This window comes from Crassostrea angulata, chromosome 6 (genome assembly GCF_025612915.1).
Source record: "Crassostrea angulata isolate pt1a10 chromosome 6, ASM2561291v2, whole genome shotgun sequence".
Taxonomy (NCBI): Eukaryota; Metazoa; Mollusca; class Bivalvia; order Ostreida; family Ostreidae; genus Magallana; species Magallana angulata.
The window spans coordinates 29,993,666-30,018,773 of record NC_069116.1 but is presented as its reverse complement, the minus strand read 5'-3'; the positions used below and the strand labels follow the sequence as shown (position 1 = coordinate 30,018,773).

Below are 25,108 nucleotides of genomic sequence, written 5' to 3'. Positions count from 1 at the left end.
ATACATGTATATATCATCCTTTTGACTGGAAGACAGCATGTGATTTTTTGCACTAAAATTATATTTGTTTGTTGCATACTAAGAAAAGAAAATGTGCATGTCATAGTTTGATAGGGATATTAATTTGTGAGTGAAAGATTGCTATAAAATGTACAAAAATTGAGCCACCATGAATTTTGATGATTCCAGAGTACTGCTCAAAGCATTGAAATGATAGACAGTCAAGGATGATAAGTACAACTTCAGTATTAATTGTGGCATTGTCTCTGTAGGGAGCAGGTGGAGAAGAACCTTAACTTTGTGGGTCTGATTGTGATGGAGAACAAACTGAAGCCAGAGACCACGCCCGTAATTAAGGAGCTGAGGGAGGCCAACATCAGGTGTATCATGGTCACAGGTGAGTTCAAGGGGGTTTTTGTGTGATATTTGACATTAAATTCTGTATCTATTATGTAAGTTATACATTTTCACAAAAGTGTACCGGTACTTTGAGACCTTTATATACAGACACATGCATAATACAGATAAAACAAATGAAAAAATGTTTAAGAAAAGAGCTACCATAGCAAAAATCTGTTAATTAATGTGTTGCCTTACCGGGTATATATTTTTTATTACATGATTATTTCATTAATTGTGTAGAATGATTATGTGAATACATACAGTATATCTTTTTACCACCATTGGCATTGCCAAGGAGTGTATTAATATTATTCAGGGCTATATTTTTTTTCACTAGGTGACAATCTATTGACTGCTATAAGTGTTGCCCGGGAGTGTCGCATGGTAGACGCCGCAGACCAGATCATACTAGTGGAGGCTGCTGTTGCCAAGGACAACAAGCCCGCTCTGAACTTTGTGTACGCAGACGACAAGACAAAACCGGTGGAGGAGGTGAAAGGGGGTGGATCCGGAAGTTTGATCCAGATTGAGGAGTTGGACCAGGTGTTCCACTTTGCTGTTGAGGGAAAGTCCTGGTCCGTACTGCAGCAACACTATCCCGAGATCTTAGACAAGGTGAATATTACATGTACTGGAATATCACTGATGGTTATAGAAGTGTATTGCCATTATCACTGCATTGGTTTAATTAAAGAATTTATGTTTGTTTGTGAATTTTAACTTAATTTGCCTATCATTTTTTTGTGTAGATTGCTGTTAAAGGAACTGTATTTGCTAGAATGTCTCCCGAGCAAAAAGGTCAACTTGTTGAATTACTGCAGAATCTTGGGTAAGTGTTCGCAAAGTTGAAACATGTTGGAGGTATAATGGTTAACAGAAATAGATGCAATTTTATAAAGAAGATGAAACATTGTGATTTCAGGTACTATGTTGGTATGTGTGGAGATGGGGCCAATGACTGTGGGGCCCTCAAGATGGCCCACGCCGGGATCTCACTGTCCGAGGCTGAGGCGTCAGTTGCCTCTCCTTTCACCTCCAAAGTCCCCAACATTGAGTGTGTCCCCAATGTAATCAGGTGAACACTAAGCTGCAGTTTAACCTTAATATATATGAATGACAATCATGTAAACTTTTAGCTTTAAACAAACTTGAAATTCTGTATTCCCATATACAGTATATTCTAACTCTGTGTTTACATCGTAAAAGGTTCTAGTAGCTAAATTTATTTATTTTAATGATTTTTATTATCACAGACAAGGGAGAGCTGCTTTGGTGACTTCATATGGTATATTCAAGTACATGGCCTGTTACAGCTTGACCCAATTTGTGTCTGTGTCCATTTTATACTATGTAAGTAACTAAATAACACCTACTGTGTCATGTGTTTTGTCGTTTGCCAAAAAAAGTCAAAAGCAATGAAAGAGGTTTAAAGACCAATCAATGTAAATCAATGAAATGAAAGGTTTCTCATTATACACCCTTTCCGATGGATGGGGAGGGTATGCTGTTTTACCCTTGGGTGTTTGTCTGTCTGTCCATTACACATATTTTAGTCAAAGATTTTTAAGATTTTAACACTTTCTTTATTAAGGCATGCTATATGGTGGGATTCATGTTTGAACAAGTCAGACTTCAAATTTCTGTTAAATGACGACTGTTTTTTTTTTTAAGCCTTAATTTTTTAACAAATTTTTGTCTCAGATTTGTCAGCAACTCTTAATTGCAGATACTTGAAATTCTAACACACTCTTTGGTAAGGCATGCGATATGGTTGGATTCATTTTTTTCTTTAACAAACTTGGTGTCAACTTCCTGTTAAATGTTGACTTTGTTTATTTTGTATATTCACATCAGAGCAGGGGCATCTTTAGTGAGCATTAGCTCACAGATATCTTGTTTTTTATGCAGATATCAGCAAGCTTGACAGATCCAGAATTCCTGTACATTGACTTGTTCCTCTTGTCAACTCTCAGTATTACATGTAAGTTGCTGGTGATTTTCCTGTAAAAAAGGACTTTTATTTCCAAATAATTCTCTTAATTTAATTTGAAAAGTTGACATGTAAATATACAAATGTATACATATATGTGAATCAGCTACCATCAGTACTTTCAGTGGAATCTTTATCATAATAAATTTCGTAAACATCAGCTACAAGAAATTATGAATTTAATCTTTGATGTGTGTTCACAGTTGGAAGAACTCATCCGTATCCAGAGCTGGCCAAGGAGCCCCCTCCTATCAGCCTGACTAACATCTTCCCCATCATGTCCCTGGTGCTACAGATGATCATCCAGGCGGCGGCACAGACCTTCTGCTTCCTCCACATCAAAGCCCAGCCGTGGTAAGTAAAACTTAGCAGTGGGAAGATCACTGTATTGGAACAAATGGATCAAATTTTCAACTACAAAAATTTTCAAAGCACGTATTGAACAAAAATAACATCATTTTTATTTTCTGCTGGCTTATTTACTGTTGAATCCTTATTTTACGGAAAAACTTAATTCCGCAATTCAACTGTTTTGCATCAAATATAAAATTGCGAACACCAAATTTTTATTGAGGCCATTAAGTTTATATCTATCCAAAAAATAAGATTGAGAATTTAAAATCCACGAGATGTCCTTCTCGCAATTTTACGCTAATATTAATTTGTTGCGATTAATTAGGAATCTACAGTAACAGATTATGATTAGACATTGGAATGAAGATGAGACTGAATGGTCATCACTTTTTGTTCCAAAAAAAAAAGATTTTCATCTACTTTTTAAAAATCCTTTGTAATGACAATAAGTTGTTTAGATAATTTGCTAAATTCTTGCACAAGAAAGCAAAATAAAATCCACTGTTTTCGCATCAAAGGAGAGGATTTACATGTATTTGATTGTTGCGTACGCAGTAATGTATTAGCATGAATTTGATACTTGACTCATTCAGTGTATAACATTGCTGCAGGTTTGAGCCTTTTGAGGAGAACCCTGATGATGACTACTGGAGCTATGAGAACACCGCTGTTTTCTCCATCTCCACCTATCAGTACATCATTTTGGCCGTCACTTTTGCCAAAGGATATCCGTATCGGAAAAACATGTTTACCAATTGTAAGTTCTTTTATTGTCTTACATGTACTTTTGCTCATTAAAAAGTTTGATATGTTTATTGAAATATTTAAAAAGGATGTCTGCCATTAACTGTAAGTTTTCATATTGTAATACGTTTGCCCATTTGAAGAAGTACAGGAACATATACATCTATTTTATGTTTTTTCTTCGAATTTGATGGAAATGTTATTTGATTTGTATTGTAGATTGGTTTCTAGCAAATGTGATTGTTTGCTTTTTAACAACTGTCTGGGTCACAATTTACCCCGAACCTGAAGGATTTAAAAACCTCATGGAGGCAAGTCAAATCTTATCAATATCTCAGCAACTTTTGTACAAGTTGTGCAAGATCAAGGTCACAGTCTTATACAAGCATATACATGTATTGATTCTGTGTTTTCAATACAAATGTCTTATATTCATTGGCTACCTTTTGATGTTTTAATGAATTACTTTTCAAAGTTTATTCACATTAATGACAACAAATTATTATTAGCATAGTATATAAGCTACTACTTTAGGGAATGTTTCAAAATTTGTTTCCTGTGTTTCATTACAGCTTCGTCCGCCGGAACAGGTCAGCTATCGCCTGCTGTATCTAGGGATCGCTGCTGCCAACTTCTTACTGTCCGTGCTGATTGAGGTAGGTACATGTATATTTGAGATATCTTTTGGAACATAGTCATATATTAAATCTTACAAGGGCCCTATACTGCAATTGCCCAATAGTGAAAGATCTTTTGGTCCATCCAAAATCACTTGTGTAAGCCATTTTCTCTCTCCCTCACCTAACTTTGTTAAAGAATAAATAAAGAATACCTGTACTTGTTGGGTAAATATAGGCAATGAGTTTGGACCAAGACCTTTGTGAAAAAAATTCTTTCTTTATAAGTTTATTTTCTCCAAAATGGCTCAGTTTCTATCAAGGACTGCCTGTTGGTAAGGAGTGTGTTGTGACCTTGAACCAATTTTGTAGTCAAATGTCAAGGTTTTAGCAGTCCTCTGTAATATCTCATTTTGAACCCATTTTCTCTCCCCTTAATCTGTTTACTTTAAAACTAACCCATTGAGTGCTTTTTGATTAAAGAATGTGCAGTGATATTGAACTTAATTTTTTGTCTTAATGACATTTATTATACAGTATAATAGTACATGTATTATCTTTCCTTTACTTGCAGACATACCTGCTTGACAATCCATATTTACGAAGGAAATTTTCACGATTTATTGACCATTGTTTCCACCACACAGAAGTGAAGTATAAAACAATTGAAAGAGAAATAACTGAGAATCCAGACTGGCCACCAATAGAATCATCACCAGGAGGCATGGCTAATGGGTACACGCGGTTAGTCAGCATCAGTTCAAACCACGATGGTAGTCTTTACTGTCTCTCCGATTCCGAATCAGATGTCAAGAGCCTCGTTTCCGTATCATCTAGCAAGATACCACCACCCAACCAACAACTAACAAACGTGGGTAAATTCTCGGTGAATCAAGGATCTCTACCCTGCATCGCTAATGGTGAACCTAATGACGCACCAGGCCCCGTTAAGATTAGTCAGAAGGTGAGGACACTCAGTGAATCGGATGCCAACGGGAAGCTAGGTTTTGTTCCAGGGAACGACGACAGTATTCTGTCTGATGAAATCACTTCTCTCGCTCATGCAAGATCCAGAGACCAAATGTCTAACAGTTCTAATGCAATTCCTCTCCTTGATCCACCCCCGGACAGGAAAAAGGTGTTGGATCCCAAAAACTCTTAGGGAAAAAAAATACCTGTATGTTCACAGATTCTTCATACTATTAAGTTATTTGAAAGTAGAATGTAATTAGTATAATTTATACATGTATATGATAGTAAAAAAAAATGTATTTAGTATTTTTACAAATTTTTAGAAAATAGAAATTTAGAACAATCTATGCCCATGAAAATCTAGAAATGCTTAAAATGTAATGTTTTTATCTGTACAACAAGTCCTATTTCCAGGACCAGTCAAGAAAGTGTTGTCTTTATATCTACTATGCAATCCACTATGATTCTGATTTCAGGTCAGGGGAAACTTCAAATTCACTTGTCAGTTTTGTTTCTTTCAAAAATCAAACTTTACATACCTTGTCCTTGACCTACCCACAGATAGGGATCCAAGGTCAATGTCATTCTAGAATTGAATTGGACTGTCATTTATACAGTTAATGATATACATAATATGTAGATATTTGAATTGGGTATTGAGTATTCTCTCCCTATCTTGCTGTTGTGCACATTTTCAATCTCAAAGTCAATTTTTACCAAAAAAAATCACTTGTCAAAATCTATTGTACTTTACCAAAGAAACTGGTGATACAGTTCTTCTGTATTCATCAAATTATATTTTTGTAGACTTTGTTGTGTCACAGATTCAAATTAATATGATCTCAATTTTGCCTTTTTAAACAAAGTATTCTTTGTTGATCGTAGCTTTTAGTTCACTTCAAGAGCCAAACATACCATTCTTCCCATGATGGAGTTTACATGCAGCATTATGTTTTTAAAAAATCACTATATTCTGTCCCAAGATATTTATGCAGCACATTTTCTTCAATCATTCAATATTTAAAATACCTCAGGGTTCAAACGATGTTCATCAGTAGTATGAAAAAGTCTCAAGATTTCTCCTTTGAAATGCCCCCACTATCTTGTCAGGTTTCAATACACGGTCTACACAAAGTTTACGGGATTTTGCATTGCAACAGACATAAGTACCCGGATGATAAGGTTGAAAAATTGTATGAGGTATTCAGAGTGACTTCCGATTGGATAAAAGATTTAAACTTTTCCTGTTATAAATCTCTGTAAGAAATCTGTTTTCATTCTTGTGAATTTTTAAGAGTGAAAAATGAAAATGTGTCAATTAATGAACATGATGAAGATATATTAGATATATTCCTTTTTAACGATTTCAGTTGCATTTCTTTCATACGTATGTATGTGCATTTTTATTAAAAATCGTCCAAATCTGCTGCATAGATATCTTGGGGCAGACTATAGATTAAAATGATACTTGTGGTGCTGTTTTTGATAGAATTTACATACCATGTACGTTTTTCCCAATATTTCATAATTTTTTTCACTGAAAGATAATTTTTTAGAATCTGTTCGGACTAAATTAGGCTTTTTTGGTAGAACATGTATATTTATATTTTGAAATTCATTCTTTGTTGTTTAGTAGTAGAGCAGTAGTTGTTTGGCTGTAAATTTAATTGTTTACATGTAAACTATTGTGTATGCCTATTTTTACTTATTGCTTGACCATCTCTATTTGAGAGGTGAAAAATAAAATTTCTATTCTGATCTTGATGTTGTGAAAAGATGACTACATATATGGTAATTAAATTATTCAACGTATTAAGAATATTGAGATACTAAATATGAAATGTAATAATTATTTTTTTAACTAAACATGTAGTAAACAGTATTCATTGTGTTTTCTCAGATTATGAAATGCCAAAATTATACTGTATACAGGGTTATTATCACCCCATATAATTTTCGACTTTCTACACTTGCAAACAGTTTCTCTTTGTCTTGAATTCGCTCATACACAGTCATGTTTTAAGAGAGATAATTTGAGACATTGGAATTTGCCCAGCCTTAATTCGCTCGCTGATAACAAAGGCGAAAGGGGCAAAAATAAAACGGGGGCGAATATTTCCTTATATACAGTACATGTATATCATTAAGAAATTGTTTACATGTAGAAATGTAGGAATATTATTGATAGGAGGATAAAATCCTGCCTTGTAAGATAAATTGTGTATATGTAGAAATGTAGGAATATTATATAAAATAGAAGGATGAAATCCTGTCTTGTAAGATAAATAGGGAAGTCTTTATTTACTCACTATTGTAATAAACGATCTGATGGTTTTCACTTTTGTGTTCAAAAGTTTTCATCGATTGTTTTATGTACACCCAGCCTTTTATAACACTGTAAATGTTGCCTTCAGTTGGTATCTGCACTATTTATATGATTATTATTTCTATAATTTGCTATTTACATTGTATGCATTTTTGTTATATGATATTTTATTAAGGCATCCACCATTTCTGATAACATAGATATTTGTACGATTGTAATGCAAGTGGTCAAACTAAATCTACACCAATTAATTCAAACTTCGGTATTAATTTACAAACCAATATTTTGGTTTTGTATAATTTTTATTTTTAATTACTAGTAATTTGTTGTTTTTTTTTTATCTCAAACTCTCAGTTATATTGATAAATTCGGTTTATTTTTGTTTCACTCAGACTCAAAAAAATAAACGCTCAAATTTGATTTAGGATCAGAATTTAGAATTAGTGTTGATCTGTTTTACACTACATGTACTAGTATATGCACATGTAGATAGATGGTAGGCAAAACAAGACAAGTCTTAAGACTTCAGCCTGATTTTCTTGTTCATGATTTATCAGTGTCTGATCCAATGTTTACATTTTATAGTCTTTTTTATTTTACCAGGTATTAGTTTAGTTTCATACCCCTGTACTTACATAGTTCACTGTTGATCTTAAGGCTGGTCAAACCAGCCCATTGTTGTGTTTGCTTTTATCACTGCCTGCATTCTCCTTTTTAGCTCACCTGAGCTGAAAGCTCAAGTTAGCTTTTCTTATCATTTTTTGTCCGGCGTCCGTCTGTCTGTCCGTCCATCTGTCCGTCTGTCTGTAAACTTTTTACATTTTCGACTTCTTCTCCTGAACCACTTGGCCAATTTCAACCAAACTTGGCACAAAGCATCATTGGGTAAAGGGGATTCAAGTTTGTTAAAATAAAGGGACACACCCTTTTAAGGGGAAATAATTAGGATTTATTGAAAATTTGGTGATATATTTCAAAAATCTTCTTCTCAAAAACCATTTGGTCAGAAAAGCTGATACTTGTGTGGAAGCATCCTCAGATAGTGTAGATTCAAGTTTGTTCAAATCATGGTCCCCGGGGGTAAGGTGGGGCCACAATGGGGTCGAAGTTTTACATAGAGGAGTATTTAGAATTAATCTTTAAAATCTTCTTCTCAAAAACCATTTGGCCAGAAAAGCTGATACTTGTGTGGAAGCATCCTTAGATAGTGTAGATTCAAGTTTGTTCCAATCATGGTCCCCGTGGGTAAGGTTGGGCCACAATGGGGGGGGGGGGTGGTCTAAGTTTAACATAGGAGTATATAGAGTTAATATTTAAAAATCTTCTTCTCAAAATCCATTCGGCCAGAAAAGCTGATACTTGTGTGGAAGCATTCTCAGATTGTAAAGATTCAAGTTTGTTCAAATCATGATCCCCAGGGGTAAGATGGGGCCAGAATGGGGGGTCGAAGTTTTACATAGGAGTATATAGAGTTATACTTTCAAAATATATATCTCAAAAACTATTTGGCCAGAAAAGCTGATACTTGTGTGGAAGCATCCTCAGATAGTGTAGATTCAAGTTTGTTCCAATCATGGTCCCCAGGGGTAAGGTGGGGCCACAATGGGGGGGTGGAAGTTTTACATAGGAGTAAATAGAGTTAATCTTTAAAAAAATTTATTCTCAAAAACCATTTGGCCATTCTTGGGCTGACACAAGTTTGATGTAGGTTTATATCTTATTTGATTTAGATGTTCTTGAGAACTGTAATGCTCAATATGTGAAATGACTATACTCTGACAAAAAGGGATCAATGATAAACAGAATATCCTGGGAAAAAATTGAATTTTTGATATACAGGATCTGTTAGACTACATTGTCCATATATTTTTTTGGTATATTACTCCGTAAAGCTGATTTTATAATGGCTATTGTTGCTCAGGTGAGCAATGTGGCCCTTGGGCCTCTTGTTTTAAACTGATAGTTTTTGTTGGATTATTTGTGTGCGAGTGTGTAATGTATCATATATAGAGTATACCGGTAAATTAGAGAAGTCCGTGCATTTGTGAAACAGATATGCTCACTGGTTACCATGGAAGCATTTAATTTAATGGGGGCCAATTTTCTGGTATTGTGAGTTTTTTGCTAATTTGTGGGGATGTAATTCAATGGATGCATCAGTTTTCAGTCTCAGCAGGAAAAATAAATCTTTTATAATTAGTTTTCGTAATGGTTGTAAATTCATGGGTGAGGGCTACCAACGAATACCATGAAAATTGAGCCACCGTGAATTTTAATGATTTCACAGTACTTTCTCATTGTTGAATCTTAGTTATTTCTGTGCTCCTCGTTTATACTGTTTTCTTGTGTTAAAAGAATTTCTGTCTAGAAGAGGTGATGGTACAACATTGTCAAACCTTATTAATTAACTAGTATTTAAATTATTCAGTTATACAATTACACGCTTTGTATCTGTTATATCAATTACTCCATCACTGTGATTAAAAAAAAGAAATCTCATTTTCTGTAAGAATGTATATAATATATTGAAGCACAGGGGCATCTTATCTGCTCTGCTCTCTATGACATATAATTTATATATACATGTAATTATATGACAAAGAGAGCAGAGTAAAAAGATGCCCCTGTTGTTGGAGTGGGTATTTCCTTTTAGGTGAGCAGCATTATTACATGTTTACATGTTCTGAGCACATTGAAATGCAAATAAAATAAATTAAGTTCTGTTCTAAATGCTGTGTTTGATAATAAAATTTTTACTCAATGTATTGTTTTGATATCTTTATATCTGAATTTCTCAGAAAAATGGGATAAAAATGATGAACTGATGCTAGAGATATGATTTTGTTCTTTGCAAGATTTTCCTAGCCTGAATTATCTATGATGTACAAATAGCTCGAGATATGCAAAAGTGGATAGTAAATCTTTGGACAAATGTTTGGTAATAACAAAAATAGAAGAGGTACAATTAATTAAAGTGTTGCATATACATGTACTTGTATCATGTTCTTCTTTACATACTGGTACAATTAAAGTATTTGTGAAGCATCCAAGGTTCTGTAATCTCTGAAATTCCTACCGGTACATGTAATATGCCATTATAGTTCTGATCATCCTCATACTGTGGCCGAGTGGACTCAGGACCCCTGACATTGTGAGGATGAGTTCTGATAAACTAACTGTTGCAGCAAGTTGATCCCTTACATATATTAGTTGACAGTTGGTAAATTCCAGGAAGAGTTTTGAGAAATACACCTAGCAGTTGCCCCAAACAGCAAATTGATATCTCGAAGACTGATGGAGTTTTATTCCTTTAAATGTTTTTCAGAGTGGGATATATTTCTTTAATAATAACAAGTATTGAAAACTGTATTTGACTTTTTAATGCTAAGAAATTTTTATCAACCATGTATAACATACAAAAACAAACAAGCATACATACATATTTGTCAAAGAAAATATTTCACATTCTCAAATACCGGTACTTTCACACACGAAAAGTTAGCTCACTGTATTATCTGCACTGTCAAACATGTAACATTTCAACAAGCACCTGAAATATCAGCCCTAGGAATTTCCAGGTACACGGAAAAGGACAAGCAAACATAGAAATTGTCAGCCATTTTATAATTTCTTTCAAATGCTGAATATTGGAAGCTGTACTTAAGTCTCACAAACTACAGTCATTTCTGACTTTATATATAGTGTTCTTGTCAGCTCCAAATGTATAGAACACACCAATCTGGCAATGCACTGCCAGTAAATAATCCCTTCTTGTACCAACTCCTAAGTGAAAAAAGTCATTACTTCAAGATTTTCTGTCCTAGTTTTTGTCGCTTTATTTCTCGTTTAGCTTTTATTTTTTCTCCTTTTTCAAACATGGATCTAGTCATGATTCCTGGTGGAACTGGAGCCACTGCGTCGTATAATCCCATCTCATTGTATCTCTGTTTAGCAAACTCCACCAGACTCTGTAAAACAATGCAGTTCATACGTCAAATGTTAGAATCCTGGTCTTGGCACCAATTTATCAATAAATGGAATGTCAAAGTTACACATAAATTTCAACATCATACCTTAAAAGTCCTTGGTTCATATATACATATGTCGTGTAAGACTTTTCTGTTTAATTGGACATCTGCCTGCAAATATATTGCACAGAAATAAGATACAAGTAAAAGTGATCAATTTTTTTGTGTATTCAATTAGATCAAAACAAGACTACCATAAAGAACAGATATTTTTCTCTTTAACAAGCATGAGGCAAGATAAATTTAGTATATGATACATAGATTAAATACTAAAGATCTTACCTCGGATAAGACTGACATGAATGGAGTATATTCAAATTGGTGTTCTTGTAATGCTGCTGTAATACGCTGGACCCACAGCTGAAATTATCAACACAAGACACTTAATAATAGATAGCATGTAAAAAAAAATCCACCAAAAAGCATACATCACACATGGATGGGCATTTTTTATATTACACTTTAATCCTCAGTGTTGTTGATATTTTTAGTTTGATTAAAAATATATACGGTTTATGTACTAGGGTTCAATTATTATAGTCTTTTTTGTCTGTATTCAATTAACAATATTAGATTATTTCTTTCTTGAAATGCTATCTATTTTCAATAAAATTAAGATGCAACATTGCAATAAAACAACTATCTTCTTATTTTAATACCCACTCAAAATTTAAATACTAAGCCAGAAGAGTGCACACTGACAAAATCCTATGGAATATTATTTGATTATCATCATTAACATACTTGAATTTAACTGAAAGATATCTCAGAAACATCCAAGTTTTGGTTCTCCCAGGTACTCCTTTGGTACAAGGTTTGGCATTTTATTTCTAACCCAAATATAACTTGATATACAGAAGATTGAGAGGAGTAGAATGGCAATGCCCTGTGTTTAGTAGCATAATCAGACATATGATGACTAGCTTGATTGCTGACTTCAGAACGCTTAGTTGGTAGAACACCTAACTATAGAAAATTAAGGGGGCCCAAAGTTCAAATCCCAGTCTGATCTGCCACTGCTTCTCCGATTCCATTACATTTGGTCCTGTGCCAAACCCTGGAACTGACAGGTTGGTTAACTCCTGCCAGGGGTAGAAAACTTGGGATGTTGGTCTTATTACCGGCACCTATAAAACCTACACATGTATTTACAAACATAAACATGTTATACACATTCTTCATACTCACAGCTTTCATATTAATTTTCTTTTGATGTCGGTTTTTGGAAGCTCTTTGTAACATTTTCTGGGCTGCTCTAATGGCTATAGTGTAACAGTTCCTTCTTCTGCCATAAAAATGCTGAAAAATACACCATATACATGTACCTCTGTACCTGGGTCTATAAAATATGTTTATAATGATCTTTTTTACACATCAGCTGCCGTAATAAAATATAAATAATTATTTCAATTCAAATACTAGATTACAAAAAAGGGCTTAAGTAATGTCTTGATGACAGATACAATTGAGAATACAAGAGTAATGTATGAACCAAGTGCAAATTCGGGCCAATTCGTCAAAACATCAACTACAAACCCAAGTCATTCTGAAAATAAAGTTCTTTTTGTTGGTTCGATCTGGATGTGTAATTCCTTCATGCATTTTCCTGAGACGATGAAGTCTACCGTACACTTGACGAGACAAGAAAACCATGTTTATATATTTTTTTCTGTTATCACGTTGCAAGGGTATATTGTACTTTCTGTTTGTTCACTTTATTAGATAAGTCGTTCAAAAAATGTGATAGGTACATATATTTGTCTTTAAATAACTTTAAAACATTTGTATATTTCTATATTATATTAATCAGAATTGTATCTATTTATTTTATCAAAATAGCCATATCATTGTTTTTCATTATATAGAAAAGAATTTTGGGGTGAATGAAAAATGAAAGTAGAATAAGGTTAAAGGTCAGGGATCAGGTAATAGGACCAAGACGTGCAAGAAACCGGCTGCTTTAGTCATTGGTGGAGTGTCATCGTAGCTACAGACAGATTAAAAACATGGCACAGCCGACGTGAGTAGCTAGTTTTCTACTACTATTTTACAATCACTATTATTTTCTATGTATTTTAAAGATGACATTTCCTGTCATGAAAATTTACATGCATTTTACTTGTACTGCAGTATTGCATGATATTCAAGGTTTTGTTTTTTTTAATCACGGATGTAAGAAACAATTTACCTAACTTAGGCTATCTCGTTAACACTTGGTAATGAAAGGGAATATTATGATGGATACAATTGTCACATCAGATAGAAATTAAATAATTGCCCTTTAGAATTGATTCATGAAGACTCATAAACAGAACTGATAAAGTAAGTTTATTTATGACTCAAGAGATTGTGTTTGTTTGACATTACAGGCATAAATCAATCATACTTGCTAAACAACATAAAGTCATGTACAAAGAATCATACTTCATTCTTATAATTTGCACCCATTTCCCTCTGAATTTTCAATATTTGCAATTTGTTTTCTGTATGCAAGTGAAGCTATATTTAAAACTGACGCTTGTGGATAAATTTCTGTTTGATTGAACAACTTTTCCTATCTGATGTTTCAAAATGCAATAAAACTGTGAACATAACATAGACAGTAAAAACTGATTGCGCAAAACTGATTGCACAGGTGACAGGTACAATTAATTAAGGCATTTACATGCATGCATGTGCAAAATTGTAAAATGACAAAAAGACAAAATTTCTAAATACTACATCAGAGATCAAGAAGACCGGACTCTCTCCCTGACTCGACAGCACACATCGGCTCAAATTCAATGTCCAGGGTAGTTTGAAAAAAAAAACCCAGTGAAATCTTAATTAATTCTTCTGAATCAAATATTTTGGATATTAATGATAACCAGAGTCTTACAAAAATTATTTGTAATATGTATACTCTGATTAATGATTAACCTCTGTACACAAAGTATTATGCCCTGTAAACAAATGGTTAACTCTTTCTTCATACACATATAGATATTTGATAGGTGTGTATATGCTTTAAAGACACGCAATGCAATTACTTTCTTCATCAGCTGGAGTTTATACTAAAAAGTTCATGCATGCGATACCTTTCAACAAATAACAATGATAAACATTTCCTGACCATTCCAACTGTTTTATTAAAGGTAGTAAACCAGATAAGATTACAGTATATGGCCTGATCTTTTAAATTTAAGAATGCTGATACAGCAGTTTTAATTGTAGCATTGAACATAAACATTATAGTAGGTGTAAGTAATTTTGATATTAAATAATTGATGTATGCCCCCTTAAATTGTATATAGGGAAATTGCATGGACCCTTCCAACTGTAGCATGTAGCTTCTACATGTATATACTGTTGTCAATCTTTTTTTCAAATATCTATTAAGATCAACTGCATTTCAACATAAACATTTTATTGAGGTCCCAAAGTGTTGGTTACACTTGCAGCGAAAATTCTTTCCTATGGTCAAAATTGTTCAGATTAAAAAAAATGAATTGAACAAAAAGGTTTATGGTGAGACAGGTTAAATAGTCTGTCTTTTTGTAAACGAATTTAACATCTATATAAAGCAACCAACGAGGGAAAATTTCACCCTCAGAAATGTTTACCTTTAAAACACGTCATGATTCCAATTGTGAAAGCTACAAGGGAATTTGATCACACAAAAGATATTACCTTTATAAAATGTCACGAAATCACATACACTGAACTGTTACTTTGCATGCAATCAAAGTTCACTGTAAAGTATTATTTATATTTAAGCAGAGATTAGAAAATTTTGTTGTACTTTTTGAAAATTTTAAGTTTCCTTGCCCAAATGTAGAATAAAGGAACTTTTTCTCCTTGCATATTTCTTTTCCTGACATCAGTTTTTATTTTAGCGTATATGTGGGAGGGTTGTAAAGAAACTTGGAAAACAAACATAAGCGAGTTTTAACTTCCTGATTAGGGATATGAGTGTCTATGACTTGGAGGGAAATGATAGATACGCAAACTTCCTGTTTCATCATTGCAGAGAATGCAATCATCCTTTTATCTACCACCAGTGTTAAAAATTTGCTGAAGTAGCTAGAAGGGAGCAAATCTGTAATGTCATACTCTGAGCAAGGACATGCATATCAATGCTAATGACTAGATCAGCATTTGCAAATCACCTGAAATTCTAATTTGTCGCAACTTTTGTATTTATTAATTAAACAAATTTTCATAACTTACAAAATACATAATTTTTTTACTAAAATAAATTTAGTTTGTACGAAATGCAATGATAAATCAAGTGAAGACCAAATTTTAAAAATTCCCATTTTGTCACATGAAAGTTAGTAAAAGTGGAGATATTATTAAAGATTAAAAAATTAGTGCCCATGTAAGTTAAAATGAATGGGTGAGCTATCTGAATATAGTGAACTTTACCATATACTGATATAAATCTTCATCTTGACTGTATTGTATGTATAATGCTGATGAGATAGGAGATAAGTTACAGAGTTCATTATTCTTTTTATAGCTTGTATATTTTTTGGAGAGATGGAACACTAGTACCTGATGATAAAAAAAAATGTCATTTGTTGGGGACCATTCTAGTTATTATTTGATGAGGGTGAAAAGTTTTTCATTATAGTTTTATTTGTAGCTATGTATATGTATTAGATGTTAATTTATCAACTCAGCTGTTTTTAATGACCAGTTTGTTTTCTGTTCAACAGAAATTTTATTGTTGATACGCCTCACTAACTATCAAACAAATTGTCGTGTTAAACTTTGTAATCAATACCAAGTCAAAATTTGACATAACAAGTTCATAAAATCAACATAAAGGTCATTGAATTACAATATTTCTGTTTATGGAACACTACAAATTTTACCCATAGCATGAAGGGCAGAAAATGCCTGGCTTTGTAAAATGTCAGTTTGCATATATATATGTGTTGATGGAATAAGCATTAAATCAACTTGATAAATTCAATTTGGAGAGAGAGAGAGAGAGAGAGAGGAGAGAGAGAGAGAGTTTCAAATAACTGTATTAAGCATGGATGACCATGTATTCTATACTATCGATATCGTCATTTTGAAAAAAAATTATTTATAAGACAAAACATAGGCCATTATTGTAAATTCAGTATGTAGTACATGTAATTTGGTCTCAGAATTTTCAACAAGTTTCATATTTTTCTCTCCTCAGAGGGGACATTGCTTTGATTGGACTGGCAGTCATGGGCCAGAATCTAATTCTGAACATGAATGACAACGGTTATACAGTAAGACATTGATCAAGTTTTGTATGAAAAAAACCCCAAACATTTTGCATGAATTCAACAGTTTAAGCTTTTTGCAAACACACTCAAAGAAAAGTCCCATGAATGAATGATTCATTGTAAATGTAATATACATGTATGCAATCAATTTGTAATACTGGAACATTTTTAGATAGAAAAGAACGAAAATTACTTAATATAAGCTTGATTTCAATATAAGCATGTTCTGTATTATAGTGCTACATAGTCAACATTGAAGTATAAATAAGATATTAAAATTATACGTTCTTTGATATTTTAATTTTGGATTCAATTTTTGGTCTGAGTTAATTGGAAATCGGGTTTTTGTAGGTCGTTGCTTTTAACAGAACTGTCGAAAAAGTAGAACAGTTTCTACAAAATGAGGCCAAAGGTACAAAGGTTGTGGGGGCCAAATCTCTGGAGGACATGGTCAGCAAACTGAAGAAGCCAAGGAGGGTCATGTTACTGGTCAAGGCCGGGCAGGCAGTGGATGACTTCATTCTCAAACTGGTCAGGGGATAATCCATTTTTAGGCACTAAGATATAGAGCAGAGATGTATCTTTATTATTTTTCTGTAGAAACACGCAGTTTCTTTGATTTGAAAGTCATAATGGACAATCTTTATATAACTTCAGACAACTGGTTGATTTAATGGATTTCCTTCATTTTCTTAAATCCTTAAGTTTTTGTAGCAGGGGATTATAATTGACCTTGATTTAAATAATATGAATTTGTTTTAAGTGTGTTTGTTCTATTAAACTGTAATATTTAACTTTTGGTTGTGAGAAACTTGCATATATTTAAATCACTGAAAAATGTTGTTGATACAGTTGTTGGTGAATATAGATGTTTTACATTTGTGTTTTTTTTCTTTGGTTGGATGTAGGTACCATTACTTGAAAAGGGAGACATCATTATTGATGGAGGAAATTCAGAATACCAGGACAGTAATGTGAGTTTAATTTGTAAAAAAGAAACACAAAAAAAAACAGATTTTCATTGAAAAGTTAAAGGCCGGGGCCCAGGTATAAATAGCAGCCAATCACAAAATGAATGGGAAATTCAATTTTCTTTGCAGCTTTCAGTTCAGAGAGAATATTTTCAAATTAATAGCATTATTCATGAATAAAAAATTCTAATTTTTGGTGTGGAAGTAGCTACCAAGGCAGCTATCAATTGACGTCAAAGTTTTTACAAACAAAAAATTATTAAAAGAGTATTCATCTTATAAAGTTCTGAAGCAGCTCAAAATTTTGAATTCTAAACTAGTGATTGACATTGGAGGCGGAGATTACCAATGTTTTGTTTACACAGGAAGTGGCTGTAGCCATGTGCTCTGTAGATTACTCATCACAGCATGAGAAATGAACCTGCAAAAATCTTTTACCTTGGCATTGATTAAAAATTAATCCATCACTTGAATAACACTGTTGGTGTGATAATTATTGAAATTTATTAAAAACCTTAAGTTAAAATTATCACATTACTTTTAGTTCCACATAAGAATCTTCATGAGTCCGCAATAAAGATGCATAATGTCCCATCTTTGGTAGATAAATTGTAAAAAATGCGAGTAAATTCATATGCAAAACTTCCTATTTTATGTTTGATATCTCTGTGTCGAAATTTAAATCAACCTTCTGTCCTTCCAATGGTATAAGCTACTTTACTCGATCTGCACATTCCACTAGCCACCATAGTTTTGTATGTGATGTACGAAATAACACAAGCAATGCTGACATTCTTCAATCTTCAGTCTCCCGAACCTGACTTATCACAAAGTCATCAAAATGTGGGTCACTGTCCTAAGAACTTTGTAATAAACCCTTTACTGTTTTTCTCAACGGGAACTTCATCAAAATCGCAACTCAGTGTGTCAAAAGCTAAAAAAAGTTTCTCCACGACATTTAGTTACTTCCAAAGCTGGAATATTCATTTCTACCTGCTTATTGTGATGTCCTTCCATTTCCCTCCAATTTCACTCTGGTTCCTAGTTCCCACCAGAGGATGATTAATATGGGGTAAATAAGGGGTATATGAATATATGTTTGCTTGTAAAAGCAAATGAAAGTTTTATAAACGTTGTATTTGAGTTCTCAACAACCAGCTGTTAATTAGTGTTCATATTTTCTTCTCACATCGTAATGACAATCTACTGGGATTTTAGTCAGTTGAATGAAAAATATCCCTAGAGAACCTCTGATTATTCTTTGTAAGTGGGGGAACTGCTAAATGTTACTTGGATCAAGTTTCATGCTTGAAACCATTATTGTTTCAGGGATGCCATATATCAGTATTGAAATTTTATCATCTTCACACATATATGTTACAAAACAACATAAATAAAATTATAAACTGATCAAAATCCCTTTATATGAAAATTTATACAGCCCCTCTTAATAGATTGGGTTTTCCCCAGTATATAAACAAAGCGGACTGAGCCACATGCAATGTTTACTCTTATCAGCATCACCGATATTCTCTTTTGAGAAGTGGACAGGCATAGCCTACATCCACTGGATGTAGGCTATGCCTGTCCACTTCTCAAAAGAGAATACATCACCGACAGTGATGGAGGTAGCCCCGCCTTTTTGCCCTTATAGGCTTAATTGTCTACCAGGTGGCAGAAAATCTAGGTCGACCCCGGCCTTTAAAAACATTTGTTCAGTAATTTTTTTATTTTAGCATCTATTACAAGCTTTTTTTTTTTTTTTATGAAAAATCAAGTAAATTATCGAAGATGAAAGAGATATTTATAAAACTTGGATTATTTATCAGCTTGGCTTTATTTTTAACTCTGACATGATTATAGAGGCGCTGTAAGGCATTGGCTGCCCAGGGCCTGCTGTTTGTGGGGAGTGGTGTATCGGGGGGAGAAGACGGTGCTAGATACGGCCCCTCCCTGATGCCAGGGGGGTCAGAACAAGCTTGGTGAGTCAGAACAATCTGATAACCAGTACAGAATATATTGGTCAAACGATGGATAGTAATTTCGTTACTTGTACCGGTAGTTAGAATTCTGCATTTGTATAAAAACAACGTACCGGTATCAGACATTCTGAAGGACAAGCACAATTGATATACACTAACTGCCATTTCTTGTGTTAAATAGCTCTTTAAATTAATATTCATCTATATATTTTAACATTTATTGTTTTAAGCATGAGTTGACATCTTGTTGGTGTCAAATAATAAGAGAAATAAAGTTTTCAACGGACTCATTTATTTTCTTTAATATTTAAGGCCAGCTATCAAGGGTATTTTCCAGTCCATATCAGCCAAGTCTGGCAACGAGCCATGCTGTGATTGGGTATGTACAAAAAGTCAAGCCATTAGCATGAAATACAGCAATTCATTTAGAAATAATGTACGCAATAAGAAAGACAATGTGCTTTAATTTTAAAGCTAGGATGTAAGGGATGTATAAAGAATAAAGAAAAGCATTTTAGTTTTGGCAGTAGGTTAGCTACTAACAGTGTTGAAAGTATATTTTCTGGTCATCATATGTTGAAAGCACATTTTCACATTGGTGACAACCAAGATATAGGAAATACATGTACTTTCTCATTTTGATGCAAAATTGTTTTGGAGTATTTATGAAACATTCCTTCTGTTCTTCTTTCTCTCTCATTGTGAAAACAAAACATTATCTGAACAGCTCTCTCTCTCTCTCTCTCTCTCTCTCTCTCTCTCTCTCTCTCTCTCTCTCTCTCACATGCATTTACTCCTGAGTGTTTATCCAGGTGGGTCCTGATGGAGCCGGACACTTTGTAAAGATGGTACACAATGGCATTGAGTATGGTGACATGCAGCTGATATGTGAAGCCTACCACCTGATGAAGGACGCGCTAGGGATGTCCCAGGAAGAAATGGCCGACGTAAGAATCCAAATCAATGCAACCTTGGCCAGTATTTACTTTGAGCCAATTAAATTCAGCTTGCAGATTTATGAGTTCTCTCCCTTCAGCAGAGTTTTTCTGTTTGTTTTGCCGTCAAAGTAGAAAGCTCTGTTTATATTGAGAGTAATTGGTAGTCATTTATTCCTGTCAGAGATTCATTACATTGCTAGCAATGCACAGATGCCAAAAATAGAAAACTTTGTTTTGATTAATTAAATTTACCAATATTTCTTAAATTCTCCAGCAGTTCTTTACATTCAGAAGTTGTAGAAATTAATGAAAGTAAATAATTAACTTATATGTACATCTAGATGTAAATCAGGTTATTTTCTACATTATTCTATTATTCAGACTTTGGTGAATAAATGCTTTGTGTCTAAATATATATCTCAGTAATTTGATTTTAACATGTTATAGACAATTGGATTGGCCATTGCATGTTAAATTACTTCCGCCTGGTTAATGTTGTTAGCGCCATGTTTTGCAGGTTAAAATCAATTACCTCACCAATTTTAGGCTTTAGGAAAAATTGAACCCAAGACTAGATGAAAAACATGATCCTTAATAGTTGAATTTTCCAAGGGTAATGAAGCATGAAATTTTACGATATATATGTTGATTGAAATCTCTTTAGGTCCTGGAAGAGTGGAACAAAGGCGAGCTGGACTCGTTCCTGATAGAAATCTCCCGCGACATTCTACGCTTCAAGGACAAAGATGGGAAGTACCTGCTGGAGAAGATCCGAGACACAGCGGGACAGGTCAGTCACAAAGATTACCAAAACCATAAGGCCATAAAACTAAAACATATAAAAGTTCTTTTAGTCAATGAAAAAGAGTTCAGCAAAATAGAATATTGTTTTATAAAAAAAAATTTCACTTTATTTTCATCTGTAGAAAGGGACTGGCAAATGGACTGCCGTTTCTGCACTTGAATATGGAGTCCCTGTGTCACTGATTGGTAAGGATGTTAAATTACATGTACTTACATGTATGTATAGAGGTCATTGATGCAAGAATAATCAGATATTCAAATTATACATTGCTATTTGTTGTTTGATTTATATTATTGGGAATTAATGTATTACATATTAATGCTTTTATTGCTCTGAACTTTAAAACTTCTCTCAATACTTATGGGGTAATAACCAGTAGGTTTATGTGTAGAATACTTATTGATGGAAATCTTGATTTTTCTTGATTTGTTTATCAGCTGAGGCAGTGTTTGCTAGATGCCTGTCCTCACTTCAAGGGGAGAGAATCGAGGCTAGCAAACAAATCCCTGGTCCCAGTAAAACCAAGTACGAGGGAGATAAAAAGCAGTTTGTGAATGACATCAAATATGTAAGCAGATAATATAACTGCACATTAGAATATACATTACAAGTTTCCAATTCTTTTGACAATCCTGGATTTAAGTTATATCATTGGATAGGAGAATATTTTAAACCTATTAACAAAACTGATACTTCGACCAATTAGATGTCAGTTGATTTTGTTTTGCAGGCCTTGTATGCCTCTAAGATAGTGTCCTATGCCCAAGGCTTTATGTTGATGAGAGAAGCTGCCAAGGACTTGGGATGGAAGTTGAACTTTGGAGGTATCGCCCTGATGTGGAGAGGAGGCTGTATCATTAGAAGGTGTGTGTTGAGCCGGGAAGCTGAGGATCTGCAGTGTAAAGTTTGTGATTTGTGCAGATGAATTTGTATTGTACAACAAAGTGAAATACAGTATTATTGTACAAGATTAAAGCTCCTTTTGTCGCATCAAATTGCTGGTATCATTTCTTGTGCATTATAGAATCAGAATATAAAATTTTATGACATGATGATTATAATTATGTTTATATTTTATCCAACTCATTTGGGCATGAAAAAAGTTGTCTCAAATATCAATTAAGAAGAAGAAACTCATAGTTTATGTACATTTTGTATTACTATCAAGTGATTCTGACTGTTTATCAATTGATCCCATGCAATAGTTGTCTAAAAATCTCTATTCTTTTTTCCATTTAGTGTATTCCTAGGTAACATCAAACAAGCTTTCGACAAGAACCCAAATCTCAGTAATCTCTTATTGGACGATTTCTTCAAGAAGGAGGTCCAGAAATGTCAGGTAAAAAATGATCTTTATGATGACCCCTATTAGTGGCTTTTAACCTACATGTAATTGACCTAATTATATTCTAACTAAGTTATGTTTTGCTAAGGAATTGAGGTGAAAAATTATTTGTGATGGGTATCTAAACTAAATTTGATTTTTTTCTAGGATTCTTGGAGGAAGGTAGTGGCCTCAGCTGTGACCTTAGGAATCCCCACCCCAGCATTCAGCACCGCTCTGGCTTTCTTTGATGGATACAGATCTGCTAGATTACCAGCTAATCTCATTCAGGTAATAAAACAAAGCTGATTCTTTGCCATTAAAAAGGTTTTTTTTGTATTTTTTATTTTTAGTCAAAGCTAGAATTGAATCATTTCAGATTACTTTAATACAAGTTTACACTTTTAGGGTAATGATAGTTACAAACGATTTGATTGTTATTATTGATCTTCCGTTAACCATTTTCAAAAACAAATGATATTAGTATGCTTATAATGACACCTCTTTCTTATAGGCCCAAAGAGATTACTTTGGAGCCCACACATACGAGCTTCTGGACAAACCGGGAAACTTCATCCACACAAACTGGACCGGACACGGAGGGAACGTGTCCTCCACCACCTACCAGGCCTGATCTCACCGCACCGGTCTCTTGTGTAGGGAGTTGATGGGGCATTGAGGGTGAAGGGCAGGAGGGAGGGGCTATATCCCCCCACCACAAATCGGGCTTAATCTCATCTCACCAACTGAATACCAGCTGTGTCAAATCTACATCATAGTGTTGTTTCATGAGGAAGTTGTTGAATTTTTCAAACTTGACTGGATTTAGAATTATTTGTAGTAATCATTGTTAGTACATACATTGTATGTACACAGATGGGATTTTTCATATTTTTTTCATTTATAGAAGTGGCAATATTTTATCTCAATCTGAACAAACCGTCTTGTATAAGTTTATACAAGCTATCACTGCATTATTTTTTCCCTTTAAATTATTTTAATTCATTATTGATAATAAATGTACTTAAATGTATTTTGTAATAAAAACATACTCTTCAAAATAGTCAACAATCTTGATCTTAATTATTGTAAGAACTTTTAAGTCACCTTAGGTAGAAATATGTCGTAAGGGAAAATGAAGGTGGTATGGGACATTTTGAGATATTGATATGGCTGAAAGTACATCATTTTCAAAATTTTCACCACCATTTTAAAATTTCCAAATTACACATTATTTGACCATATAATGCATTTTAAAAATTCTTATAAAAGGTTATAAACGCCCCTAATCGGGACTCAATTTCGGGACTTCGAATCAGTAGATGACGCTTAAACCAATACTGTCCGATGTATTCCGAGTACCGGTAACAACAACCTGAATTGCTTCAATCCCGAAAATATTTTACTCCATATGAAATTGTGGAAGGAAAATTACATGAAGTTAGTTTCATTGTGTATTTCAAAAGAAATTACGTCACATTATGAAGGTGTCCCATACCTCCTCAATTGCAAAACTATATATTACCTTGATATGTATAATTTAAATACAAATTACATTCCTTTACTAAGGATAGATATTTGAACTGATCAAAATAATAGCTACTACATTGTATTATACAGTTATAAGAAATTAAAATATTCTGGTAAAGTAAAACAGAATTACATTATATGCTTTACTTTTTCGGTTTGTATATGAACTCAAAAGTTTGAAGTAATGCCAGATTGGAATTTCAATACCTTCTCTTTCAGAAAGTTTTAGTTTCGAAAAAAAGAAATTATTCGGGTGTATTTTTTTCCAAATGTAATGCACCAATGAAATTTTCCAGTTCCAAAAATTTTCAATGAATTTTAAAAAACCAACTTATTAGGTCGACGTCTGAAGAGATTTTAAACACCTTCTTTATTAAATTATTTTGACAACATATATCTGTTCATCTGAGAATTGAAATTACAGCTTAATTAATAAGTCGCTCCGTAGATGGAGTACCAAATCCCTGAGCAGCGATATCGATCGTTTCTTTCGGAGGCAATTCTTACATACCGGTGAAATAGGTCACAAGTGCTTTCCATAATGAGAGTTTGCAAATATTTTTAAGTGTCCCTACGGTTCCTGATAAATGCTTATTTGCTAGTTTTACTAAATAATTGATGATTCAATGCAACTACCACCAAAGATGTACAAATTAAACTGTTCATCGTTTCTATCAATCATCTCGCCCTTCTCGTCGTTGAAAATGGATATGTGGTCCAAATTGCCCTTTCCAATTCTCGTTCAGTGACAAAAAAGCCCAGTCAAAATAGACTTCAAAACAACAAACACTGAACACGGATAAAATAATAAAGATATATGTGACCCATGCATGATAACTAAACCGCGCAAACAAAAATTATTTGTGAAGGTACATT

General features: G+C 33.6%; 3 protein-coding genes across 3 annotated transcripts in view; 2 read left to right on the top strand and 1 right to left on the bottom strand.

Moving 5' to 3' along the window:
- The window catches only part of LOC128187094 (polyamine-transporting ATPase 13A3-like), a 28,740-nt gene extending 18,572 nt beyond the window's left edge, over window positions 1-10,168 (top strand). The window contains exons 19-29 of the mRNA XM_052857263.1: window positions 273-397; window positions 740-1,017; window positions 1,152-1,231; window positions 1,325-1,477; window positions 1,656-1,752; window positions 2,311-2,383; window positions 2,596-2,746; window positions 3,358-3,503; window positions 3,710-3,801; window positions 4,063-4,146; window positions 4,682-10,168. Of these exons, the coding sequence (XP_052713223.1) occupies window positions 273-397; window positions 740-1,017; window positions 1,152-1,231; window positions 1,325-1,477; window positions 1,656-1,752; window positions 2,311-2,383; window positions 2,596-2,746; window positions 3,358-3,503; window positions 3,710-3,801; window positions 4,063-4,146; window positions 4,682-5,269 (1,867 nt within the window). The 3' untranslated portion in view covers window positions 5,270-10,168. The remainder of the gene's footprint in view (window positions 1-272; window positions 398-739; window positions 1,018-1,151; window positions 1,232-1,324; window positions 1,478-1,655; window positions 1,753-2,310; window positions 2,384-2,595; window positions 2,747-3,357; window positions 3,504-3,709; window positions 3,802-4,062; window positions 4,147-4,681) is intronic.
- A 686-nt stretch (window positions 10,169-10,854) lies between these two features.
- LOC128189335 (50S ribosomal protein L20-like) lies at window positions 10,855-13,138 on the bottom strand. The gene is made up of 5 exons (XM_052860904.1): window positions 12,970-13,138; window positions 12,622-12,732; window positions 11,716-11,793; window positions 11,479-11,544; window positions 10,855-11,373 (listed from the first exon to the last, which is right to left on the bottom strand). The coding sequence occupies exons 1-5, from the start codon at window positions 13,084-13,086 to the stop codon at window positions 11,206-11,208; spliced, it is 540 nt and encodes a 179-aa protein (XP_052716864.1). The 5' UTR covers window positions 13,087-13,138; the 3' UTR covers window positions 10,855-11,205.
- Window positions 13,139-13,319: 181 nt separating this feature from the next.
- Window positions 13,320-23,765, top strand: LOC128190005 (6-phosphogluconate dehydrogenase, decarboxylating-like). The gene is made up of 14 exons (XM_052861858.1): window positions 13,320-13,453; window positions 16,610-16,685; window positions 17,034-17,213; window positions 17,591-17,656; window positions 19,517-19,635; window positions 19,948-20,014; window positions 20,448-20,582; window positions 21,238-21,363; window positions 21,500-21,563; window positions 21,816-21,946; window positions 22,109-22,242; window positions 22,618-22,717; window positions 22,871-22,993; window positions 23,217-23,765. Exons 1-14 carry the CDS (start codon window positions 13,440-13,442, stop codon window positions 23,334-23,336), a joined length of 1,455 nt encoding a protein of 484 aa, XP_052717818.1. The 5' UTR covers window positions 13,320-13,439; the 3' UTR covers window positions 23,337-23,765.
- The last annotated feature ends 1,343 nt before the right edge of the window (window positions 23,766-25,108 follow it).